This window comes from Vipera berus (assembly GCF_964194415.1).
Source record: "Vipera berus genome assembly, chromosome: 1".
NCBI lineage: Eukaryota > Metazoa > Chordata > Lepidosauria > Squamata > Viperidae > Vipera > Vipera berus.
The window spans coordinates 295,230,969-295,255,648 of record NC_138202.1 but is presented as its reverse complement, the minus strand read 5'-3'; the positions used below and the strand labels follow the sequence as shown (position 1 = coordinate 295,255,648).

The 24,680-nt window shown below is 37.6% G+C and overlaps 1 protein-coding gene across 2 annotated transcripts in view; it reads right to left on the bottom strand.

Annotated features, from left to right (window-relative positions):
- The window catches only part of BIRC6 (baculoviral IAP repeat containing 6), a 153,745-nt gene that overhangs the window by 114,162 nt on the left and 14,903 nt on the right, over positions 1-24,680 (bottom strand). Inside the window, exons 5-21 of one of the 2 annotated variants that reach the window (XM_081313639.1) lie at positions 23,806-23,917; positions 21,248-21,330; positions 19,889-20,111; positions 19,644-19,804; positions 18,628-18,686; positions 16,392-17,786; positions 11,920-12,069; positions 11,233-11,458; positions 10,125-10,285; positions 9,219-9,305; positions 8,614-8,745; positions 8,212-8,390; positions 6,827-6,957; positions 5,346-5,507; positions 5,098-5,229; positions 2,709-2,806; positions 2,228-2,375 (exon numbers count right to left, since the gene is read on the bottom strand). In XM_081313639.1, coding sequence (XP_081169765.1) covers positions 2,228-2,375; positions 2,709-2,806; positions 5,098-5,229; positions 5,346-5,507; positions 6,827-6,957; positions 8,212-8,390; positions 8,614-8,745; positions 9,219-9,305; positions 10,125-10,285; positions 11,233-11,458; positions 11,920-12,069; positions 16,392-17,786; positions 18,628-18,686; positions 19,644-19,804; positions 19,889-20,111; positions 21,248-21,330; positions 23,806-23,917 — 3,639 coding nt within the window. Of the gene's footprint in view, positions 1-2,227; positions 2,376-2,708; positions 2,807-5,097; positions 5,230-5,345; positions 5,508-6,826; positions 6,958-8,211; positions 8,391-8,613; positions 8,746-9,218; positions 9,348-10,124; positions 10,286-11,232; positions 11,459-11,919; positions 12,070-16,391; positions 17,787-18,627; positions 18,687-19,643; positions 19,805-19,888; positions 20,112-21,247; positions 21,331-23,805; positions 23,918-24,680 lie in introns of both variants that reach the window. The other variant, XM_081313638.1, reaches the window with a different exon arrangement.

Genomic DNA, 24,680 nt, shown 5'->3' with positions numbered 1-24,680 from the left:
GCTTTTCTGCCTTAAAATCCAGAGCAAACACTCAGCTACCGCATCTTCAGCTGATCGAGAGGAAAACGTGTTTGCTCTGGATTTTAAGGCAGAAATGCAAGAGGGGGGGGGAACAATTTCAAAGGACCTCCTGGAGAAAAAGAGCAAAGCTCTTCTGTTTGCCATTCGATACAGGTGTCGAGGCCAACCCTGCGGGGAAACAGATCCACTTCCCAAGGGCTTTGCAAAAGCTTGGCCTTCCTCGCCCAGCTACAGCTGGAGTAGTTTTCCCGGAGCTTAGTATCCTTCCATAAGAAGCATCCTTCCTTTCCTCCCTTCTGCTGGGAGGAAAGTGGCAGAAAAAGAGGCTGCTGTTTCCAGAACGGAGAAGGGAGACGCCGGCCAACGCAGGGCAGCAAGAAAGTGCGGACCAGCAAAAGGAAGGAAGGAAGACTTAAGGACACCTGGGGAGGCGAAGGAAACTACTGTAAGCTGCCTTTCTCCCTTTTTCTCTTTCTTGGTTGGGAAGAAGGCAAGCAGGTGCGCAGTGGCGGTGACGAAGGGCTGGCAGAGGGATACCAGGGCTAGCAGAGGGAGCCGGCAGGGGAGGCTTGTACCCGTCACGGTGCAAGCCACAAGAGAATTGGCAGAAGAAAAGGGAGTTGGCCACTGCCACTGGGCAGTTGATCTGTGGGGTGAAGCAGGGGCGGCAGGGGCAGCGGGGACTGAAGAAAGCCCCTGCAGCGGCAGATTCAGCTGTTGTGCAGCGGCGCCAGAGCCTTTCGCCGTTAACTCCCCCTGGCTCCGAAACGGCAGAGGGGGACTGGGTCAGGTCCATCCTCCACAGCACAGCAGTCCAACTTGGGAGGGGAGTGAAAGGGAAGAGGCAGGCGGCAGCCAGTTCATTGATCCGGTGGGGAGAGGTCACTGAGTGGGGAGTGGCCTGGGTGTGGGGGGCCCTGAATTGAGCAGGTGCGGGGCGCATGGAGCAGCTCCCCCTGCTCTAGCTTGGTTTTTACGCGTGAGCCTCTTAAAGGGTTCTGTGATTTCAGAGAGAACTGGTTGTTAAATTATTTGAATCCCGTCACTGGCTTTGGGATATAAGCAAAGATGCTGGTTGTCATTAATAAAGCCTATAGTAGAAGATTTGGGTATTTGCAGGCTTGCCTCTTCTAAATGGTGCAGAATGCAGCCGCGCGAGTTGTACTGGGGGTTTCCCGATACTCCCATGTTACACCTTTGCTCCGCGAGCTGCATTGGCTGCCGGTTGTCCTCCGGGTGAGATTCAAGGTGCTAGTAATGACTTACAAAGCCCTACATGGCATGGGTCCGGATTACCTACGGCAACACCTGCGGCCGGCGTCAACTTCCCTCCGTCCAGTGCGCTCCCACAGAGAGGGCCTCCTCAGGGTGCCTCCGATCAAAGAATGTTGATTGGTGGCCCCCAGGGGGAGAGCGTTCTCTGTGGGCGCGCCAGACCTATGGAACCGCTTGCCGGTTGAGCTCCGGACGGCCCCCGACCTTCGCTCCTTCCGGCGCGATCTAAAAACGTATCTATTTGAGCAGTCTAACCTGGTCTGATGGGTTAGGGTTGGGTTTTTAATACATCTTAATCATTGTTTTAACCTTGGGCATTTATTTAATCGCTTTTAACTTTTGTATCCTGTTTTTGTATTTATTGCCCTGTACACCGCCCTGAGTCCTTCGGGAGAAGGGCGGTATAAAAATGTAATTAATAAATAAATAAATAAATAATAAATAAATAAATAAATAAATAAATAAATAAATGAATGAATGAATAAATAAATAAATAAATATCTCTGCCTGTCCTGTAAGGATCTGACAGGGCACACGTACTTCAGCTACTGTCTACTAAGCAGCGTCATAACCATGAGCTATGTCTTCCATGTCATTGCACTGCTTTTTTGAAACAGCATTCCCTTCCAAGGCCCTTATCACCCGAGACCTATCCTTTAAGAAAACCTTAAATAGCTGGCTTATAACACAGGCATTAAGCTAGGACATTATTTTATTTATCAAATTTAGACACCGCCCATCTCACTTTAATTATGTGATGATGTCACTTCTGACAATTCTACTTAGTTGTTGTGTCATTCCCCCCTCAGTTGTTTTATTATCATTCTTAATTGACTGATATCATTCCATTTTAATCCTTTGTAAGCATTTATCGTCACTGATGACAATAACCTTAGCAACTGAATGAATGATGCAGTTTTTCCCTCGTTACCTTGTTTGAAGTAGTGCTTCCATGGGTGTTAATCGGTCCTGTAATTGTCTAGAGACTGCAGTTAATAGGGAAGCACAAGTAGTACTACAGCCAGCTAAATCTTCATCCTTTACATAGTTCAGCAAAACAAAATACCAATACACAGAACCTAAAAGGAATACATATAGATGCTCAGCCTTAGGTAAATACAAAAGCAATCTTTAACTATATGCTTACAGACACCTACAAAATCCATTCAATAAAATATTTTGTTAATCAATTTTAACAGATTGTGTTAAGTCTGCATTGATACCTGTTCAGGCAGTATTCCTAGGTTCTACTACTGTGAGTGTAACATTAACGTATATGCCGAGTAGAAATGACTAATAAGTAAAATTCAAGATTAGCATTAAAACGGAAAAGAATATCAAACAAAGAAAAGCAGGTAGAAAGTATCAAAAGAAATCAAATTTGATTCCAAAAACAAAAACCTTAAACTTACCTCCGGTCGCAGCTGCAGGTAAATAAGATATATTGCCAAGCAAAGCCTTCAGAAGGACTGAGCTAAATCCTTGTTGACTTGGTTCAAACTTCCCATTACTACAAAAATATATAATCAATTTTATTTTAATATTTTATTTTGTTCATTAGCAAACATTATCCAGAACTTTTTTTACATCCATATGTATCTCAGCAGAGAAAAGGCTTAATCAATGTGCAATCCAATCGCCATCTATGTGGGAATATTAAATTTTGTGGAAATGGTTCCCATAGACACAGGATTGAGCTACAAAGTGTTAATTTGCTTTATAAAAGATCATCTATTAACATATTTATATCGGCCGCCCTGTTTAGGGTAACTTGCTCCCTCCTTAATCAGGAGGTGAGGGAGGATCCCTTGCGGGGACGAGCCGAGGAGTTTAGTCATCATCTGGCGGACAAAATCGCTCAGATCCGGACCGGTCTGGACTCTGACTGGGCAGAGTCTGATGTGGAGGAATCGGGCAGTCTTGAGCATGTTATCTGGACTGAGTTCGACCCTGTTTCCCCTGATGATGTGGACAGGATCATGGGGAGGCTGAGCACCACCACCTGTTTGTTGGATCCGTGCCCCTCCTGGCTAGCTTATGCGGCCCGGGAGGGGACACGAGGCTGGTTCCATGCAGTAATAACTGCTTCTTTGAAGGAGGGTGTCTTCCCTGCCACCTTGAAGGAGGCGGTGGTGAGACCCCTCCTCAAGAAGCCTGCCTTGGACCCGGCTGTTTTAAATAACTATCGTCCAGTCTCCAACCTTCGCTTTTGGCGAAGGTTGTTGAGAGTGTGGTGGCGCATCAGCTTCCTCTGTTCCTGGAGGAAACTGATTATCTGGACCCGTACCAATCGGGTTTCAGACCCGGATACAGCACGGAGATGGCATTGGTCGCGCTGGTGAATGATCTCTGGAGGGCTAGGGACAGGGGTTGCTCCTCTGTCCTGGTCCTATTAGATCTCTCAGCGGCTTTTGATACCATCGACCATGGTATCCTGCTGCGGCGTCTCAGGGGGTTGGGAGTGGGAGGCACCGTTTTACGGTGGTTCTCCTCCTATCTCCTGGGCCGCTCGCAGTCGGTGTTGACGGGAGGGCAGAGATCTGCCCCGAGGCCTCTCATTTGTGGAGTTCCTCAGGGGTCGGTTCTCTCGCCCCTCCTGTTCAACATCTATATGAAGCCGCTGGGTGAGATCATTCGTGGTTTTGGGGTGGGGTATCATCAGTACGCTGATGATACCCAACTTTTTCTTTCCACCCCGAACCAACCCAGCGATGCCCTCGCCGTGATGTCCTGGTGCCTGGATGCGGTCCAGGTCTGGATGGGGAGAAACAGGCTTCGTCTCAATCCCGCCAAGACTGAGTGGCTGTGCATATCGGCATCTCGGGTCAACCAGACTATTCCATCTCTAACGATGGGGGGTGAGGTGTTACCCCCCCGTTGATAGGGCTCGCAACTTGGGCGTCCTCCTGGATTCACGACTCAATTTTGAAGACCATATAGGAGCCGTGACTAAGGGGGCTTTTGCCCAGGTTCGCCTGGTGTGCCAGTTGCGACCCTATCTGGACCGAGATGCCCTACGCACAGTCACTCATGCGCTCGTGACCTCCCGTTTGGACTACTGCAACGCTCTCTACATGGGGCTGCCCTTGAGGACCACTCGGAGGCTTCAACTGGTGCAGAATGCGGCCGCACGAGTTGTGATGGGGGTCTCCCGATACTCCCACGTAACACCTCTACTCCGCGAGCTGCATTGGCTTCCGGTTGCCCTCCGGGTGAAATTCAAGGTGCTGGTGATGACCTATAAAGCCCTACATGGCTTGGGTCCGGGATATCTGAGGGAACACCTGCTGCCGGCATCAAGTTCCCTTCGTCCAGTGCGCTCCCACAGGGAGGGTCTTCTCAGGGTGCCACCGGTAAGAGATTGCCGGCGGGTAACACCCAGGGATAGGGCCTTCTCAGTGGGGGCGCCTGCCCTTTGGAACCAGCTGCCAGTGGAGCTGAGGACTGCCCCCGACCTCCGTTCATTCCGCCGGGCCTGAAGACCTGGCTCTTTGAGCTCTCTGGCCCAGGCTGAGGATTAATTTATTTTAATTGGGGTTTTATTTATACAGGGATAAATTTAATCTTTTTTAAACTTGGTTTTTAACTTTTGTATTTTTGGTTTTTAATTACCCTGTAAACCGCCCTGAGTCCTCCGGGAAAGGGCGGTATATAAATGTAATAAAATAAATAAATAAATAAATAAATAAATAAATAAATAAATAAATAAATAAATAAATAAATAAATAAATTTTACATTGTGTTAGCTAGAATAGTCAAGTAAAAGAAAACTTTGAGCTGAAAAAAAAGTAACATCATTACCTTATGCAAAGAGCTAGAAACCGTGCACATTTATGTGCTATGCTTCGCCCGGCTTCAAAGAAGCATACTCGGATTATGTGGAAAAGACACATCCTTGTTTTCGACAACAAGCTCTCATTTGTTTCTCTTGAGCTAAAACATTAAAAACAAAAGCAGACTTTACAACTCAATCATTGCTTTTGAGTACACCTCTAACAAAGGTAAGAAATTTGTTAAGCAGCTCCCCCACCCCCTTTTTTAATTTTTACCTCCCTGGTCCATTGGATTGAACTCCTGCTAGCCAACATAAGATATCTAAGACAAGACTTTGAGCATGTTCTGTCACAACTCCATCTTCTGCCTTTTTGCAAAGGCTGTTAAGAAGTCTTTCATGAAATTCCGAAAACTGTAACATGGCACACCTCTGAACTCTAGAAAAGAAATGATATACAATAAAAAAAGAAGGAAGTTAATCAGGGAGTAAACTAGTATTACTTCTCATTATAGCAGTGCTAAGGCTTTTCAAGAAGGGAGAATAGAAGCTTATGGTTTCTCTCTATTGTGGCTTTAAAAAGTCCTGAAACTGCTTTTTACCTCTTAGGCTTGAAATTCAAATCTTGTCTTGTCAAAGAAACCCATGTTATTTAAATAACCCGCTAAAACCACTCTCGATCAGATACAGGTAATGCTCGACTTCCAGCCGTCTGTTCAGCAACTGTAATTATGATGGTGCTGGAAAAACGGACTTACAATCCATGCCCAATGTTGCAGCTGTTGCAATGTCCCTGGATCAAAATTGGCAGTCCGCCTGCCCTTATGACTGCACGAAGGCTACAAAACTGCCCCTAGATAGGTGAGTTGCTGTGCTCAGCTGCTGTAAACACTGCCAGGCTCAGTGGGGCAGCTGAGGCTTCCAGGGGCAGCTGTGGTTTTGTACCAAACTGCAGCGCGCGTGCATGCATGCATGCATGCACCAACTCCAGATCACCTCCAATTACTGACCTATGATTTGAAGAGTTTCATTTGTCGGAACCATGACACTTGGGGGGTGGGGGTGGCAGCTAGGAGTGCTAGGATTGCAGCTGTTAAGCAACGCGGTCACGATTGCTTAGTAATTGAAATTCTGATCCCAGTTGTGGTCATACGTTGAGGACTACCGATAACTTGAAGGTGTCTATGGCCCTAAAGTTTGTCATTTAGCTCAACGGGCAAAAGAAGCTAAGGCAGAAAATCTTAAAGTGTGTTCTTTCTGTTGCTATTTTACAAATGCTTAATTTTCTGAAGGTTCTTTTTTCATCAAACTGTTCTACTATATAGGTAGTCCTCGACTTACGACCTTTCCTTTAGTAACTGTTCGAAGTTACAATGGGATTGGAAAAAAAAAGACTTCTCACTAGTTTTTACACTTGCAACCATCCCCATGGTCATGCGATCAAAATTCAGGCACTTGACAACTGGCGTGTATTTGTGACCGCTGCAATGTCTCAGGGTCATGTGATCACTATTTGTAACCTTCCCAGCTGGCTTCCAACAAGCAAAGTCAATGGGGGAAGCCAGATTCATTTAACAACAGGATGATTCACTTCACTTCACTTTTATATTCAATACAGTTGGCCCCTCTTGTATATTCTTGTTTGAGATATAATGTATTTCATAATAATAACAATAACAATAATGCACTAACCTATATTCTTTTGGAATATATGTTTAAAATATATTTATGAAATATACTCACTGATAAGCAACTAACCTTTCCTTTGAAATAGATGTTTTTTTAAATCTTCTAATCGTTACGGAGACTTCTTGCAGCAAATCACATCCTCGTAGGTTGTCAGTTTTCCGCGAGGAAGTACTGGTTTCTGCTTTATTAGAAGATTTCTCCTGTGTTTTTTTTTTAAAAAAACTCATGTATTTGAAAAGTTATAGTCTCTATGATATACAAGTATTTTTCATTTTCCAAGATTATGCAATGTACTTAATTATCAACTAATACCAAAACACATTTTCTCACAATTTAAAAATCTTGCATTATACAAAAATGTGAAACTTCAATATATGTTCTACTATGTTTCTCAATATGTAAGCATATCATATATTACAATGTACTTAACAATGCACGCACGAAGATAGAACTATCAAAAATTAAAGGAGGATAGAAAGAGAGAATATGCTCTTTATTTTATCAGCTACATAAGGAGAGATAACTAGAAAATAATACAATATCAAAAAAAATCTGTCCCATGTCCTACATGTTAGGACTGCATATTATTTTAAACTAGGTTCAGCAGTTAAGCATATTACCACAAATATGAGTCTAAAAAAATATAATGACAATATATGTATGTCATGCTAAAATGTTAGTGTGCTATGAACAGCCTGCAATAGCTCTTGCATGTGTCTCCTATCCTCTTCCTGAATAGCCAGGAATGTTTTGTTTGAAAGCTCTATATTAAAGTAAATTTGCTGTGCGAAGGTTAGAACTGTGGTTCATTTTGATTATGGTTAATTCTATTTTGGAGTACATTAATAGGATCAGACAGTTCAGATCATGGGAAGTAGCTATCCCATTATCCCTTAGTCAGACCATGTATGGAATTCCATATCTAGTTCTGGACATAACTGTTCAAAACAAATGGTGACAAACTGAAGCAAATTCAGAGGGTTTTCAACATGATGAAGGATCCTGAATCCAAGTCTCATGAAGCATGATTGTAGGGTTTGGGTATGTTTAGTCAATGGATTAAAAGTACAGGTTCAGGATAAATATCTAGAATATCTAAAAGAATCTTCCTGACGATGTGACTGGAAATAGAACAAATTTTCCTTTGTAGAGATATTCAGAGGCTGAATGGTATTTAACAACGGATCTTGCCCTGAGCAAGGATTTGGATTAAATGACTTCCATGGTATTTTCCAATTCCAAGGCTATTTGATTCTATGGTTTTGCTGATGGATATTTCATCAGATATGTTTCACACACAATGGTTTTACTCCTAGTATTATCAATCTTATATTAATTTTATATCTACATTGTAATTACACACCTGACACCCCAATCCTAACAAGATGGCCTTAGGTAACCGATTAAACGAAAATAATTTTGACCATTTTTTTCCCTATATATCATTTAAATACCTTGCCTGCTGCAACTTTTGCTAAAAGTGATGCAAGGGAATGTCCCTTGTTATTTTGAGGTTTCAGAGATGGTATCCTTAAAACAGGCCAGATTCCTCCATTGCAGATTTCTTCTGTTACTCTGTCATTCACAGCTTTGACATGGATTAAAAATGAACGGTATTTGCCACCTGCCATGCCTAGAATAAAACAGACAGACATAAGGAAAATAAATTAGTTCTTGAAAACTCATTATACATGCTTAAAGTAGAAACACTTCTCAGCCAACTTTTTACCAAAAAATTACTCACATTTTAAATGTCAGGAATCAATTCTAAATATCAGGTCTGTATCTAATTATTTTTTTTAAAAAAAATTACATTTTAGATTTTGTTCCCCAAAATATTCTGGCAAAAGTATTACCTTTTACAAGCTTTGGACTTGTGAGTGTCAACATTCCAGCATGTCCTGATAAATCAAGTCCAATAGCCAACCATACAGGTCCACACAAAATATCTTCTTTATGATCCTCTAAAAAGGGACATAGCCGAAGGCCTTTAAAAAAAGTATAAAAAGCTAAAATTACACTGATCATAGCAAACAACATAAATTGTTAAAAACAGAATTGTCTTCAGTAGTTTCATGAATGTACTGTAGAATGTGATGCTCTGTCAAATTTCTCTTTTAAATCTATTGTTCATGAGCCTAAAGCTTTTAGACAGTTACTTCTGTTATTCTGAGTACAAAAATTATGAACACATTTGTTGTCTCCAATGCTAGGATACCAAGTGGCCTTATATTCAAATTATAATGCCTGCATTATAATGCCAAATAACAATGTAATATACATAAGGGCCCAAAACCATTCCTTTTTCAATCAGTAAAGACAAGAACAAGATAGAGGAAACTACTAATAGAACACAAAAGCAAAAGTTCACTAGACTTCCTTCTAAAACTTATTTAGCCAACTAGCAAATCTCTATGTGGTAAATCTGTTTAAAAGAATGTTATACTTCAGCAAAACTTACACTGTGACTCTTCCACGTCCATGTTTTGCATTTCTGCATTCAAATCATCCAGTCCTGTTTTTCCGTTTCTTTCCACTTCATTATGAGCTGGTGACAAAGGAAAAGTTATCTGTCTATCTACAGCTGCTTCTGGGGAACAAATACATAGGGGGAAAAAACATTTTCAGATTTTTTAAATAGCACAATCTTTTTTTGGAGCATAGTTTTATTACATAACATGTTGTAGATGTGTTATGCAAATATTTTTAAATATTTAAAAACAATCATGAATCTTGAAACAACTGGTCCTTGGAATTTCTTGACTTTTGAGTGGTACATCAAGACTTACACTCTAAGAATGAAGCAGGGCAACGATAAAAATTAAAATAGATTTAATTACTATGAATATGATCACCAATGTTATTATGGTATTGACAGAGTGTGGGTTTCTGGGGCAATTATTAATAAAGTATCAAATCCGAGAAATGGGAATCACCACATTATCCTCAAATCTTTAAGTTTCACAACATTCAATATGTAAATACCATCAAGACAAATATATCTTATCTGTAAAATGCTAATAAAATGAAAACGAAAAAGGACTATTTGAAAATAGGACTGAAATGAACTTCTGCAACATAAAGAAAAAGTATCAAAATCAAAATTAGCATTTATGGCATTCCCCATTCTTAAAACAAGCAAAAATATCTACTGAAGAAAGGAATTACTACCTTATCTTGACATGCAGTGATACCTACTGCTTTCTGAACTGTTTACCACAGAACACTGTTCACCCATTATATGTGATTTCATTTGACTTTACATTAATATTTTCAATACTCTTATTTGCTCAAACTACTGATGGTTTAATGTCATCTTGAAATGTGTAACTATTTTTCAAAGCAAATTGTTCACTTATTTTCTTACCATTTACTTTTCCTAAGCCAGGAGCTTTATTTTTCAATAGAGTCACTTGAATCTGTGGAATGTTTGTGATACTTGAATTCAAAACAAATTTGAAATTCACATGTCCAACCATACAAGCTTTGGGCAAAACCAGTTCAAACACATGTTCATCCCAGCTGTTGCTACAAAGAAAAAAGATAGAGAAAGAAAACGGTGGAGAAAGAAAATAAGTTATTATGTTCAATGAAATAAAGGGCTCCAATTTATTTTTATCTGTACAATAAGAAAATATAAATGTTTACAATTTTCCCATTTCTTCTCTATTTCAGTATGATCCTTATTTTTAAATCTACTTAATTCAGTAATTTAAGCTGCATTTCATTTTTAAGTAGAAATACTTACTTTAGGAATGTATATAACATTTTGAATTTGCACTGATTTTGATTAAAAATGCCTCATTTCACAGCATGCTTAACTGTAAAATGGTCTGATCATTTTGCAAGTGCTAAAAAAGTATCTTAAACTCAGAACAGTTCTAAAATGAAAAGCAATATGTTGGCATACATAACAGGACAGTTTGACTTGAAACTGTTCAAATTTGAACTGTTTTGTACACCTCTAGGAGACTGTTCTTCTACATAGATGATAGCCCTATAGGGCTGGATTTAAAAATTCTGGATTTAAAATCAATTTATACAACATATCAACTTCCAGTCTTAATATAATATAATATAATATAATATATAAATATAAAATAATATAATACAAATATAATATAATACAAATGACAGCTAGTTTATTCTAGTGGCTAAGGCACCAGGCTAGAAACCAGGAAACTGTGAATTCTAGTCCTGCCTTGGGCATGAAAGCTGGCTGGGTGACTTTGGCCTATTTTCAGTCCAACTCATCTCACAGGATCGTTGTTGTGGGGAAAACTGAAGGAAGAAAGAGTATTAGGTATGTTCACAAGTGTGAGTTACTTATAAAAATAATAAAGCAGGGATAAAACATAATAACTATAAAATATAAAATTCCCACTAGGGAATTCCATTTATAACTCAAGATATCAGGTGATTCAATGTTTAACTAAAATAGGGAGGTAAATGTTCTATCAAAAAAAACAATTTACCTATCAGTTTGCAATTTCCAAGTCCGTGTATGTTGAGCTGCATCCCCATGATGCTGCTGGTGCAAGTGTTGTGGATGTCGCCTTTGCTGCTGTTCTTGTTGCACTTCAACCCAGCATGGTGGAACTGTAGCTGAGAATCGTGGCGTCAAAGTTTCAAAACGAGTAAGCTCTACTAAAGACGTCAAAGTTTCAAGTGAGAACGGCTGGTCCACTAGAAGATCAACTCCTGTTTTTTAATTAGAAAGTAAAAACACTTTTCAAAACATTTAATCACACACAAAAAATCAGTAGCTCCCACAAGAAGCTACAGCACTTTTTTAAATATTTAATTTTGGTTCAGCTACACTAACACTAAATACACACACATATTTCATGGCAGCATGTTTTCATGCATGTTATGTTACAGAGCCTCTAGTTGGCATTTAGGAGTAAAACTGGTTAGCCATCCGCTGTTGGGGAAAAACAATCTATGAACATTCTGGTTCAGGTTTCCGTATACACTTTAGTTGGGAAAACACGTATCTGCAAAAGTAACACGCATAAAGATAGATGAGACATCTTGCAGGATGCAGACACAATATAATAAAAATATACTACTCATTTACAACTTTAAAATGGTACTGTATCGTATTTCTTCAATTCAATAGTATACCTTTTGGAAATATGAATATAAGATTCAATATTTACCTGTAATACCTGGACTTGAAGGGTTAGATAAAGGCTTTGTTCCTTCTGTTAATTGCTCCGTCACTTTAGACAGAGATGCATCCACAAGAATATCAGCTTCATCAACATCATCACAAGTTCCTCCAATCTGGAGAAAATGAAGTTCTCCACCTAAAAGAAAGAGTTGAGATGTTAAATGGAAGCCCAGAACAGTCCAAATTAAGCACATGCATGCACATACTCATTTTGACAAAAAGCTTCAGTGGACTGTATTCTTGGAGACAGGTTTATTTCAAATTTGGTTTTGAGTCTGGTGTATGGGATAGTAACATTTCCTGATGGGTTAATCTTTCTTAAGAACATGGAGAAATGCAACCTTCTGACTCCCCTGGGTCAGGTTTTGATAAGCTTGGAATACCATTGGCAACAGTTCTATTGTTACTTGGATTGTCAGTTCTGATGGTGCTCAAGAACTGCTGTTCATTTCCTTGGACATTCATTCCTTCAGCTTAGCAGATGTTTTTCTCCTAATCTACTTAAGATCTATATAAAACATCAGGAGAGCTATGCAGAAGTACATTCTGAGATATCAACAAGAGATGACACCTACTTCCACCTCTATTTTCTAATAATTTCAGATGAGCCACTGGGTATCCAGAAGAAACACATTAAAGCAGTAATGATCTAAAATATTAAAATAATACTTAAACCATATAGTGAAGGATACTTGCTGTCCATCTAAGTGGAATTTAACACAATCTTAAAAAGGATTTTAGTTAAGTGTGTAAGAGCACACTTCCTTATTGCTAGGATGGCTTGTACTAACTTTTGCTAGCTCTTAACAGTCCTTATATCCAGAGCTGACTTCGTAAAGTAACTAGAAACTAGTTCAAAATAGAACAGCATGACTGATAATAAGAATATATAATCTACACTGATTATAATCTACACTATATTCTATAATTTTAAAGTCTACTTCCAGTCCCAAATCAGTGTGTTGATACAGTATCAAAAATATTATAAAAATGGTAATTTAGGAATAACTTAATTGAGGAACCACCTTAATATCACATGCTCAGATTTTAAAATCATCTTCAGAAAGCCTTTGCAAAATTGTTCTACATAAGGGAAGATGAGAAATACAAGAGGAATAGTCTTTTCATTACTGGTCATTTCCTTGTCGTTCACTTTCTTTTGATTTTTCACAGTATAGTACTATCGTTCTTTACGTTGGTTTACTTTCTATTTTATTCTATCTTCTTTTCTATATTTAGTTTTACTCTGGCCTGGCCTGATGGGATGGGGTTGGGTTTTATTAATGTGTTTTAACCTACTTTTTAATATGTTTTAACTTATTCGTGGGCATTTTGTTTAATCTTTTTTAATTTTTGTATTTTGTTTTTTAATATGTACTGCCCTGTTCACCGCCCTGAGTCCTTCGGGAGAAGGGCGGTATACAAATAAAATTAATAAATAAATAATAAATAATATGTCTGGTAGTTTTTCTTCTTATTAGAAATCATCCTGTTTGCAGTGAGATGCTATATAAGCATTAGATTTACTTTAATATATTTTTTTAAATGTAAGCTTTCAATCACTATTAGCTAAAAGGGCACTGTATATCAGTTCATTAATATGGACCAATAAATGATGATGAACAGTATTTTCTTTGATGCTGAAAGAATGTATTTGGTCAGAGGCCTTGGCTGAATTTATTTTATTACATTTATATACCACCCTTTCCCGAAGGACTCAGGGCGGTAAATGTAGATAATAACTGCTATTATCCAATAAACATGTTTTACATTACTATATGCCTAGGAGGATAAACCAGTCCCGGGCACATCAGGAGGGGAGTTGGTCAGTGGCTCCGAGCAGCGGTCTGAGAAGGATCTGGCTGAAGCATAGCTGCAGCAAGACAGTCCTGCGTCTTCAGGAAGAACTGCCTGATCTGAGAACATGTAGGGCAGAAAAAAGGCAGGAGCAGAAAAGGTCAGCCCGATTACTCACAATGAGGCAGCCTCGCCTCTTGTGATGGGCTGCACCAAATGTTGGCTATTTAGCACAGCAGACAGATGGAGGCAATGCTGGGTTGTGTTCACTTCCTAGCTGCGTATTTCCTGCTTGTTGTGATCCCTGCCTTGCTTTGGATTGACACCATGCATTGACTTGGATCATACCTTGTGAACTCTTGTGACTTTTCTTGCCTCATGAACCCTCTTGTCTCGTGAATTTAATTTTGCCTGGTGGTTTATCTTATTTGGGAAACTCTCAAGTACCTTGTGAACTCATTGGCCATTGCTCTGTGGACCAGTGCTTTTGGTGGGACTTAATTGCGACAGTCCTGGGTTTTTGGTGGAGGGAATTGCTGAGAAATATTTATAAACCCACTAAACCACCATTATGTGGTGAGCAGGACAGCACAAAAACCCTATGATGGTGTATGAATAAGGAGCTTGATACTGGAAAAATTCAAAAAGTTATTACTGATATTAGATTGGATCTGGCTGATATACTGGATTGGGACAAAATAATTAATTTGAGCCTTAAAGGTATCAGGAAAGGAAAAAACAGGAAATATTAATTTAATTGGAGATCTTATCTCAAATTTGAACAACTACCAAATTTAAAGCTTTCAGATAGATAAAGAATGCACCCTTAGAGTCCAATGAAATGCAAAACCCAAGAAATATATAGTAAGATGATTTGTAAACAGTCAGATAAAAGAAAAAATATGGAATGAGCTTGTGAACTAAAAAAGATAAATTGGGGTGAAGATAAACTGTTACATTTTCATGATATTATTTCTGCCATGCTACAAAGAAAGGCCTTCAAACTCTAAGAAAAGATTTATTAAAAAGAGAAACAAAATTTAATTGATGTTTTCTTTCAAGTTAATTCTAGTTTAGGTTCCTATAGAAATGTATTTTTGTTTTAATTTTTCTACTCATGTTGTTACTAATGGGATTATTTTACCTGTTATTAAAATGTATTTTTCATGCACTCTTTATATCAATTCATATAGTTGCCCATCTCAAAATCATACCTCAGGGTGATGAAGACAGGATTAAAACCAAATGAATGATAATAATAAACAATAAATAAAATAACAGCAAACTGCAACTAAGATTTCTCAAACTCAGATTTTATACTGTAACCATAGGCTTGTCATAGAAAATCACAATGGCAAGCTCACCAACTAATACAGTATGGAATTTATTAAAGTTGTCCTTTATTACATTTAATTTTTAATCTGGTGTTGGAACCCTTGACATGACTTACAAGACAAACTTGTGAAATTAATGGAATATGCTAGCTGAATTTGAAGGCAAGCTATTGTTATATGCAAATAACATTCAGGGTTTTTCAATGATCATCACTGTTCTCTATCTAAATTTGTAGAAGTTGTAAAATTTCATAAAATACAACTAACTGGAGGTCAAATATGGCAAATGCTTACATATTTAATTTTTTGTTTATTGTCCAGTTACTTATTACCCAGAGATTTCTCCCAAGAAAATATATAGTTTAGCTGATAAGATTATTTTAAAAATGTAAAAAATACCCAGATGAAAACAGATCTAAGACATGAATGCCCTCTAGGTTTGTGGGGAAGAATTTGTGCCGTAAAAAATCTTTGTTAAAATTGTGTTACTCTTATGACAATAGTAGTTTTTATCTTCCTCATTTTAATCAATATCATTGGGCTTATTTTTTAACCTCAATTATGTACTGTAATGGAAATAATTTTGAATAAGCAAGCATAGCTTGAAAGTATGATTTAGTGCTCTTGCAATTTTGGCAAGTCCTGGGCACTAATTAAAGTAGGAATTTGGTTATATTTCCAGCACTGAAAGCAGTTGTTAGACATATCTGGACCCTACTGGGTGGAAAATTTAAATTTGATTTTGCTTCTTATGAGAAATTGACTGAAAATGGCTGCTAATAAGATTTTTCAAGAAAACATATGCTCATAACAAAATCATTACCTTCAATTAGCATTTTAAAGTTTTAAAGCTGTTGGAAATGGTGCATGCAAACTAAGATAAAAATGTACTATTAGTAAACGTCTTAAAAAGATTTCAAGAAAAATTTTTATACGCACATTTAGAAAAGTAGTGACATTAGAAACGTGTTTTGCACACCTTATTTTGATCTATGCTATTTAGAAATCTTACACATAAAACAAGTTATGCTTCTATTCTGAAATATTACAAAATATTTTAAATTTAAGTAAAAGCTTAAAAAAAGAGAAATAAATGGGCGTCTACCAGTAGGCTCTTAAAGATCAGGACAATAGCTGCACCTGTGAGATTAAAGCCCTTCTGGTCATATATGTGTGTGGAAGTTATGGATGACAGACAAACAAGAGGGCAGAGTTTTGATGAGATGGCTACCATTTTGACTTTTTTCCCCAGTTGACCCACCAGGGTATAAAAAGAGAAACCTTGAAAAATGAAGCATTTAAAAAAAACACCAAATGAAAATCTTACCTCTAGTGCATGCACAGAGTCTATCAGTGCCTGAGCAGTATATTACTGAGACAAATTTGTCTGGTTCTTCAGTACCTTCCTTTTTAGGTGGCTCCACTTTGGCCAGGATTTCAAAGTTTGAAAGATCTAATATTTTAACATAGCCTCCCTGAGTGGTTATGACTAGATGCCCAAGAGTAGAGGTTTCCGATCTTTTTTCTCTCTCGCTGCCATTCTTTGAAGTTAATTGTATTTCCTCTGTAGGTTCCTCACAGTCGTCTTCTCTATTATCCAATATGTCTGGTGGGAGCAAAATCAATGAGGTAATGGTATCCTGGGGATCTTTGATATGCTGAATTTTTATAGGTTCCTCTTCTAGAGTCACAATCCTAGTGGCATAGTTCATTTTATAAAGCACTAGATAACCACCACTAGCACTTCGTTGTTCCGGCTGGATTATTAAGGGCGTCTGTACATCTGCTGGTGACTCATGCTGGATCATACCGATATTTGTACCATTCACTACCGTAAGACTAGGTTCTACTTCTCCCTTCCTTCTATTACATAGTGCCGAGTTTAATTTATTTAAATTATTCAAGGCCTCTACTTGATTTATTGCACTCAGGGATTCAACAGGACACGTCCGCAGTCCTATTAACAAATGAACTCCGTCTGCACAAGGAGTGATTGAATCTACACAAAAATTCTCCTCCTCTGCAAACTTTGGTAGTCTTAAGCACTGAACCAAAGTTCCAGGTTTGGGAACCATCGAGTTCCACTTCTCAGAGTCCGGAGAAGTTAGGCTGGCTGTTGCGTCTGCAAACTGCTGAATGTACGTCACAGGAGGATCTTGCAAAAGCAATTGCTCCTGACTATCCAGCTCCATCTCTATGATTTGTGGAACAGTAAAACCATCATCATGTAAACTTTTACTCATGATATTGTTCATCTGTGAAAAGATTTTTCCTGCTTTTTCATCAGATTCCTTAATGCTGTAAAGCAGTAATATAGGTGAAGTCCTCCTTACCAGAGGAGAATTCAGTTCTGAATTAGTACAGGATTCATTGTCAGTTGATCCCAGGTCTGATATACTACCAGCTTGAGTCCTGCTTAAATCATCCAGTGATCTCTGAGAATTACTACTAACGGGAGAGGTAGCAGGCGATTTGTATGTTAATAAACCTCCAGCTAACAAACAAGGAAAGGGAATGTTGTGGTGTTCCAGATGCTTTTCCTTCATCTTTTCACTTTTACAGTTAGTTAGGCAAGGGTTTGCCCCAAGTTCTTCTAAATCTTTCACTGTGTCTTCAAGTACATTTGCAACTATTTCCCACTGAAGTTTCTCAGGCTGCTGAAGAATGCTGAGAGCAGTTACATCAAGGCTAACTTCCATGGTTTCCTTTTGTGATGTATGTCCTTTAAGATAAAATATACAGTGTAAAAAAACACCAGATTTTATCCATAGTAGGATTATGTTTTTGTAAACTTTTACATTCATTCATTCATTTTACACATATACACGCACAAACCAACATCTAATGATATCTTCAAATATTTCTATTTTATCCAAACCAGGTAATTGTAGCTTGCCTAAGCTTGAGGATGGCAAAAACATGCTTTGTCATGGGAATGTCTGACTCCTAAAAATTTTAATAGAATAAAAGTAATTACCAAGCAGAAAAATGCATTAAAAATACGTATGGTATAAGATATTTGCACAATGTGTCAATATAAGATCACCACACAAACAGGTATAATTTCTATAGCGATAAAGTGAAATATAAAACACCCAAGGCCTAAAAACAGAAATAAGAGGAGACCTATGCCTATTTTCAGCATCAGCGGTAGAGTTCCTAACCTTGAAGGAAAATGAGGGGCCATCAGAATGATCTATCTTCCACTTCCAAAAAGATTTAAGGGCTGCAAATACATAGTCCTCAGAGAATAGCATGAATACTTTATGCTCAATCAGCCAGCCCTTAAAAAGGATCTTGATTTGGGGCTGCCCCCTTCTTTGTAGGAAAGATTGCAGGGAGGAGCAGAAGAAAAGGATCATAAGGCACACTTTCACTGAACTAATTTCCCTCTGCCCTGTTTCTTTTGTTAAAAACAGGTTTCTTTATTTCTTAATTATAAATCAAAGTACTAAGACAAATAGCAAGGTATAGAAGACCCCTTACTCTTTACTGACCAAAGCATTGCTAAATAATTGCAAGTAATCTTATTTATATTTCAGAATAAAATATTATGTACCTACCAGTCACTGATTCTGATCTGGAATGCTCCTCACTGTCTGAATCTTCTAGCAAATCATCACTAAAGTCAAGAAGATTAGAGATATTAAGCCAAGAAAACAATTTCATACAATATACCTACTTCTAATCATAAATTTTAGCATTAAAACCTGTTAACACACCAGCATGTTACATATGAAAAAATTAAATTCGTGATGTAAGCTACTGAAGAGTCTCACGATGATTATACTTAGTTTAAATCCATTCTGTGATTTAACCTACAGGATCCTCTAATTCAGAAGCAAGTATTTGCTTTAGAAGGTCTATGGGAAAGAATTTGTTGAGGATTACAAGTTAACCATAAGGAGGGCCAATTGACCTTATAATCTCATACTAGTGATATCATCAGGACATATATTGTTTTTTTAGAAATCCAAGAGAAATCAACAGAAAACATACTGCAAATAGTGTCAATCATGTAGTTTCTGGCTCTTGTTGAAAAGCGAGCATTTTACTAATTCAAACATTACGAAAAATACAGTATGTACTAGCTACAACTACTATAGTGATTAGAATGTAGTACTGCAGGCTAACTCTGCCCACTGCCAAGAGTTTGATTCTGACCGTCTGAAGGTTGATTCAGCCTTCCATCCTACCAAGGCTGATAAAATGAGGACTCAGACTAAGAACAATATGCTGACTCTGTATACAGCTTAGAGAGTGCTGTAAAGCACTGTGAAGCGATATATTAAATCTAGGTGCTATTGCTACAAATACAAAATAAGCCAAGAGATATGAGTGCAAAAATTTCTTTTTAGAGCAACTGTTCTGTGTAAAAAGAAACCCTTCGTACTAGATGAAATATAAATTAAAGTAACTTTTATTGGTCCTCATTCCCAAAATTAATGAATTGTGAAAACAAAATTATCTTCTCTTAGAAGGAACTAAACATTGATAGTTTTACCTCAGTACACCATGACTAGTGTCCTCTTCCAAAGAAATAAGCAACTCGTATTCAATCAAATATTTATTAGCATACCTGTCTCCTTCTAATTTTGGTATATCTGAACAGCTAGATGAATCTTCTATCCATGTTATTGTTGGTCTTCTTGAATCAACCCCTGAGCTCTGTTCCCCAGACAATACCAGTTGCTGTACAATTACTGGATCATAAGCATTGATCTCAAACTTTAAGTGCACCTATGCAAATTTAAAAACATAATTAAACCTAGATGCAAATTCTTACTCATATAATTAGCATTACAACTCCAGGCAACAAGATACCTTCATAAGTTTTGAAATGTCCCATATACAGATCTTTCCTCGTTTTGTTGCAGCAGCTAAAAAATGAGGACAGCTTCCAGATCCAAAGCAGACTATTCTGTCTGTGCCGTCTGTACAAGGAAATTGTGCTGGACTTGTTGCCAGCGTGACTGAGAGGGGCACATTCTGCGTGTGTTCACCTTTCACAAATGGGCAGTTTGGGGAATGTCTTTCATGTTCAGACCTTAATGAATTAGAAAGATAAGTGTTAAAAAGGAACATGTCTACTTTTTTCTCATTAGTAATTTTGCTGCAGATAAGCACTAACCTGGGCAAGTTAAGAGACAAAGTGTAGTTTCCAAAGTTCCTGTGAGCAAAACCCTATTCATAGCCACTTTTGCAGAAAAGGAGCAAAGGTCATTTTTGGTCATTACTCCCCTACTGCAGCTAGCTGTAACTCCAAACAATCTTACCTGGAGAGCTAAGATGACTCTCTAGAACTCTATAGTCACTGACACAGGTAGCTGTACTTCCCCCATCTTATCTCTCATAGTATGGATCCAGAAAGCACTAAGGAACTCATTCACTTTTAATTTTTATCTGAATGCATGTCAAATTCATGATTTTGAAGAAAAATGTTTACCTAAATGTTCACATAACATGTGTTCATACCACTATGGAATTATTGTACTTGTTCACAATCCAGCATTTTGAGATTTTATTCACAATTTAAGAATGCATAAAAGTGCTCATTTTAGGGAAAGGAGAAAGAAAACCAACATATTAGGCAGCAAGTGTATAAAGATGAGTGATCAGAAAAATAGATACTTCCTATCAACATTTTTTCTCTCAGATTTGTGAATTGGTGTGTAAATAACTTAATATCAACTTACAATTTGGGAAATAAGAAAGGGAGTATAATGTACTCAGTTATCCCTAAGTTCCAGAACACTAATGGGAAATCATTGGTTCTGAAATAGTTATAATTTCCTTACAAGCATTATTTAAGAATGATGATTAGGAATATTGGCTGGTTCTTCATTCCATTCTCTAAAGACATCATTATTCAGTCTAATTTTTAAAATACTCTTATGTTCTTTTAAAATAAGACTAAAATTCCCAAATGGAAATTGTGCCCAATACTGAGCATTCAAAAATATTTTATTTAATATTTAAATATTAAATTCTAAAATCATTCTGTCAGAAAATACTATGATACATTTTGAGATTTTTAATTATTTAAATATTGTACTCAAACGTGAACCTAAGTATGTCAAAAAAAAGTCTAAATAGATCTAACCCAATTTCTAAGGGTTAGAAATTGTTCTTACATATAGAACAGAAAGCAATGCAGATAGGTTTAAAATATTACATTCTCACCAAGGTTCATCTGTTGGCTCCCAGCATACCAAACATACACTACATGTGAAACACATGGCTCTGTCATCTCCTGATGATGCAGGCTGTGGGAGAAGCGAGAGCAACAAATGAAATATTAAATGCGAAATACAGTATCCCATATATACAAATACACATAGCAGAGAAGTTATCTTCACCTACTATCTCAACACACACATACAAAAATGAAAGGAAAAATATCTTCTGGATAAATGCAAATTCCTGGGGATAATCTTACAGAGTGTATATTACATGTAACAATATTGGTCTTCTTGTGCTGTTACAAAGTGAGAAAATCACAAATTTATAATAAGAGTAAACCTCTCCCCCGCCCTCAGTGTGTGTGTGTGTGTGTGTGTGTGTGTGTGTGCGCGCACACACACACACACACGTGGAATGTCTATGGACATGGTAGAATAGTCATATGCAACTATTCTCTTTTGGAAATCACTGGTGTCTTTAGAAAAAGGCTTTAGAAGCTCCTACTATAGCTGGATGCTTTACTAGCCTTTCTCGCTCTCCCAGGACATTTTGTAGCAGATCTCAAAATAACTATTTGAAAAAATGAGACTTTTAACTCCACTACTGAGGAGTAATTGTTGCACTTGCATAAATCAAAAGGTTACAGACTATCTGAGAAATTTTTAGCAAACCCAAGAGGTTTTTAACATATTGCAATTGGCAATTGATAAAAGTACTGGAAATTTGCCTGACATAATTGATCCATCTTGCTCTCGCCTCTTCACTCACCTCATCCGAATTTAAATCCTACATCAGTCTAGCCACTCTAGGCCAAAAACCATGAGTATCCAACCTTTTGGCCTGCCTGGGCCACACTGAGCAAACAAAAATTGTCTTGGGCCTCATATAAAATATATAATATAGTTAATAGCAATAGCACTTAGACATATATACCACTTCACAGTGCTTCACAGCCCTCTCTAAGCGGTTTACAGAGTCAGCATATTGCCCCCAACACTCTGGGTCCTCATTTTAGTAGCCTTGAAAGGCTGAGTCAACCTTGAGCCAGTCAGAATCCAACTCCTGGCAGTGAGCTAGCCTGCAATATTGCATTTAAAAAAATATTTTGTATGATCTTCTAGGGCCACATTACTAGCTGAAGTGAATTTCAGTTCCCAAAGCTTATGCATTTTAATAAAAACTGTTAGTCAGAAAAGGTGCTACCAGACTCCTGACTTTTTGCCACAACTATCATAGCTCTTGTCCTACAATCTTTCAAAATCAATGAGTAAGAATAGTATAGAGTTCTATGTCAAAGTTAAATATTCAAGAATTACCTGATTTAAAACAAAGATGTTTTACAAAAGTGTTTGCTCTTTTTTAATAATAAAATAATATAGCATGAAATCCTGTCCCTAATAATTTATATATGCCATTTGTATAATTTAAATAGTGTTTTATTTATTACATCTCTATTTAGAAATATTGGCATAGTAAAATAAAAATATGGGAAAGATTGCATATTTCAATTAATTACCTAACAAAGAAAAGTCAATACTCTTGTCCCTCTTTTTAAAATATATTTAAGTAATAAAAAAAAACAACCCAAGAAACCAGAAGGATAACATATTAAGAACTGTCTGCTGACCTCAGGGCTCTTTATAATTCTAGAAGGCTCTTGTATATTAAGCCTCAGAGACTGTTGTGAATACAGTGAATAGATAGGAGGGTGCAGGATTGCAGGTTGTTCTGAAACAAACCCAGTTAGCCAGAAAACATACATGTTCATGTTCCTCATGAACATGCACAGGTCACATGAGGAAATAATTTATTTGCTGAAAGTGGTGGCAACAAGCTATATTGGGAGAGTTGGAAAGCTGTTTAGGGATGAGGGGTGCTTCCCCCTACCCATGTTTGTATGCATTAGTTTTTTTGTTTTGTTTTTTAAAGTGGCATGATAAAACAGTTTTCGAGGAGTTTTCTTGCCACTGCCATCTTCTGGGATGTTTTCCACTTTGCAGTCTTTGCAGTCTAGTCTATAGCTTTGGTATTTATTTATTTATTTATTTTATTTATTCCTTGGAGTCCTTCTAATCAAGTACTGGTAAGGCCCACTCCTATTTAATTAAGGAGGTTACACAGAGGATGCCATTTACTGAGATTAAACAAGACGTCATTAATATGCTTGTGAAGTGGCTTATTTCTGATTTCAGGGTCAAATATGGGATACAGTATTTTAAACTTAAAACTCCACCTCATGCGAAGACAATTATGTAGCTGTTCCCCATCTTAAATCCTGTTAAGTTGCCTTGCATATGGATTCAAAACTATATTTTATTAACATTTGACTAGAATTGTAGCATTTTTAAAATTAAATGTTTGTGATAATTTATTTTGCCCTCAGGGCAAAGTTTATTTTTGAAAAACTGAACATGTGACTCCTTTAAAGGATTAAAGGCGCAGTCAGGACCAACAGAAAACTATCAAATGTATTTTCATAAGACAAAGTATTTGAATATACTGTACAGCATTGAGAATAATACGTTGCTATGATTTCAGTTAGAAATCTATTTATTTACCTGATGGTAGAACCCAGCTTGAGCCATGGGATCTGGCTGTGCCCACCTATAACCTACATGAGGCCATGAAGTGAAGGTTTCCCGTCTGTTAGCCTCACTATACATTAAAGACCTTGGAAGAAGAAAAAAGCAGTTACAAATTTAAAACAGTTCGAAGGCTGCCTGGCTGTTATTAATTCTCCAGTCTTAAGTGACCATCGTCCCTTCCAGAAAATGGGAAAATATTTACTGTTTGCATCCTTCTCATAAAATCCACAACTTAAACAATCACCCGTATTTTTCTTCCTCCATCTGCTGAATTTCTTAACTCATTCTGTAATTCTTCCTCATAGAATCTGTATTCCACCATAGATACATGCTCACAATTAAGGGTTAATTCCCAGAATAGTGATTGCTTCCCATTCCTCACATAAAAAATTAACATGTGAATTCATAGGTATGTATGATGACGATAATGGCAATGCAACATCCAGTCTGCAAAATTTTAAAAAAGGCTGCAGCAATCTTTTCCTTCTACCTCTGCATGCTTACGGATTCTGGTTTTTCCCTTCATGAATTATTTCAAAAAACAGGAATGGATAAACCATAAGTCATGTGCTTCCCTACAATTAGTTTCTTACAGAGAATACATTACCAAAACTAGCAGCACAAAGATGTGTATCTATTCACTGAGTTTAACAAGAGCCTCCCCACCCCAGCTTTTAATCTTCACATTGGTTTTACATATCTAAAAACATATGTAAATTACCTGAAAATGCAATACTAATTATGTTGTCCTGTATGGATGTTATTGCTTTCCACAAACTAAACAAATAAACAAAACAGCATAGTGCCTGGTCTTCACACGTTTTTCTGCATAAAGTAACTTGAGTATC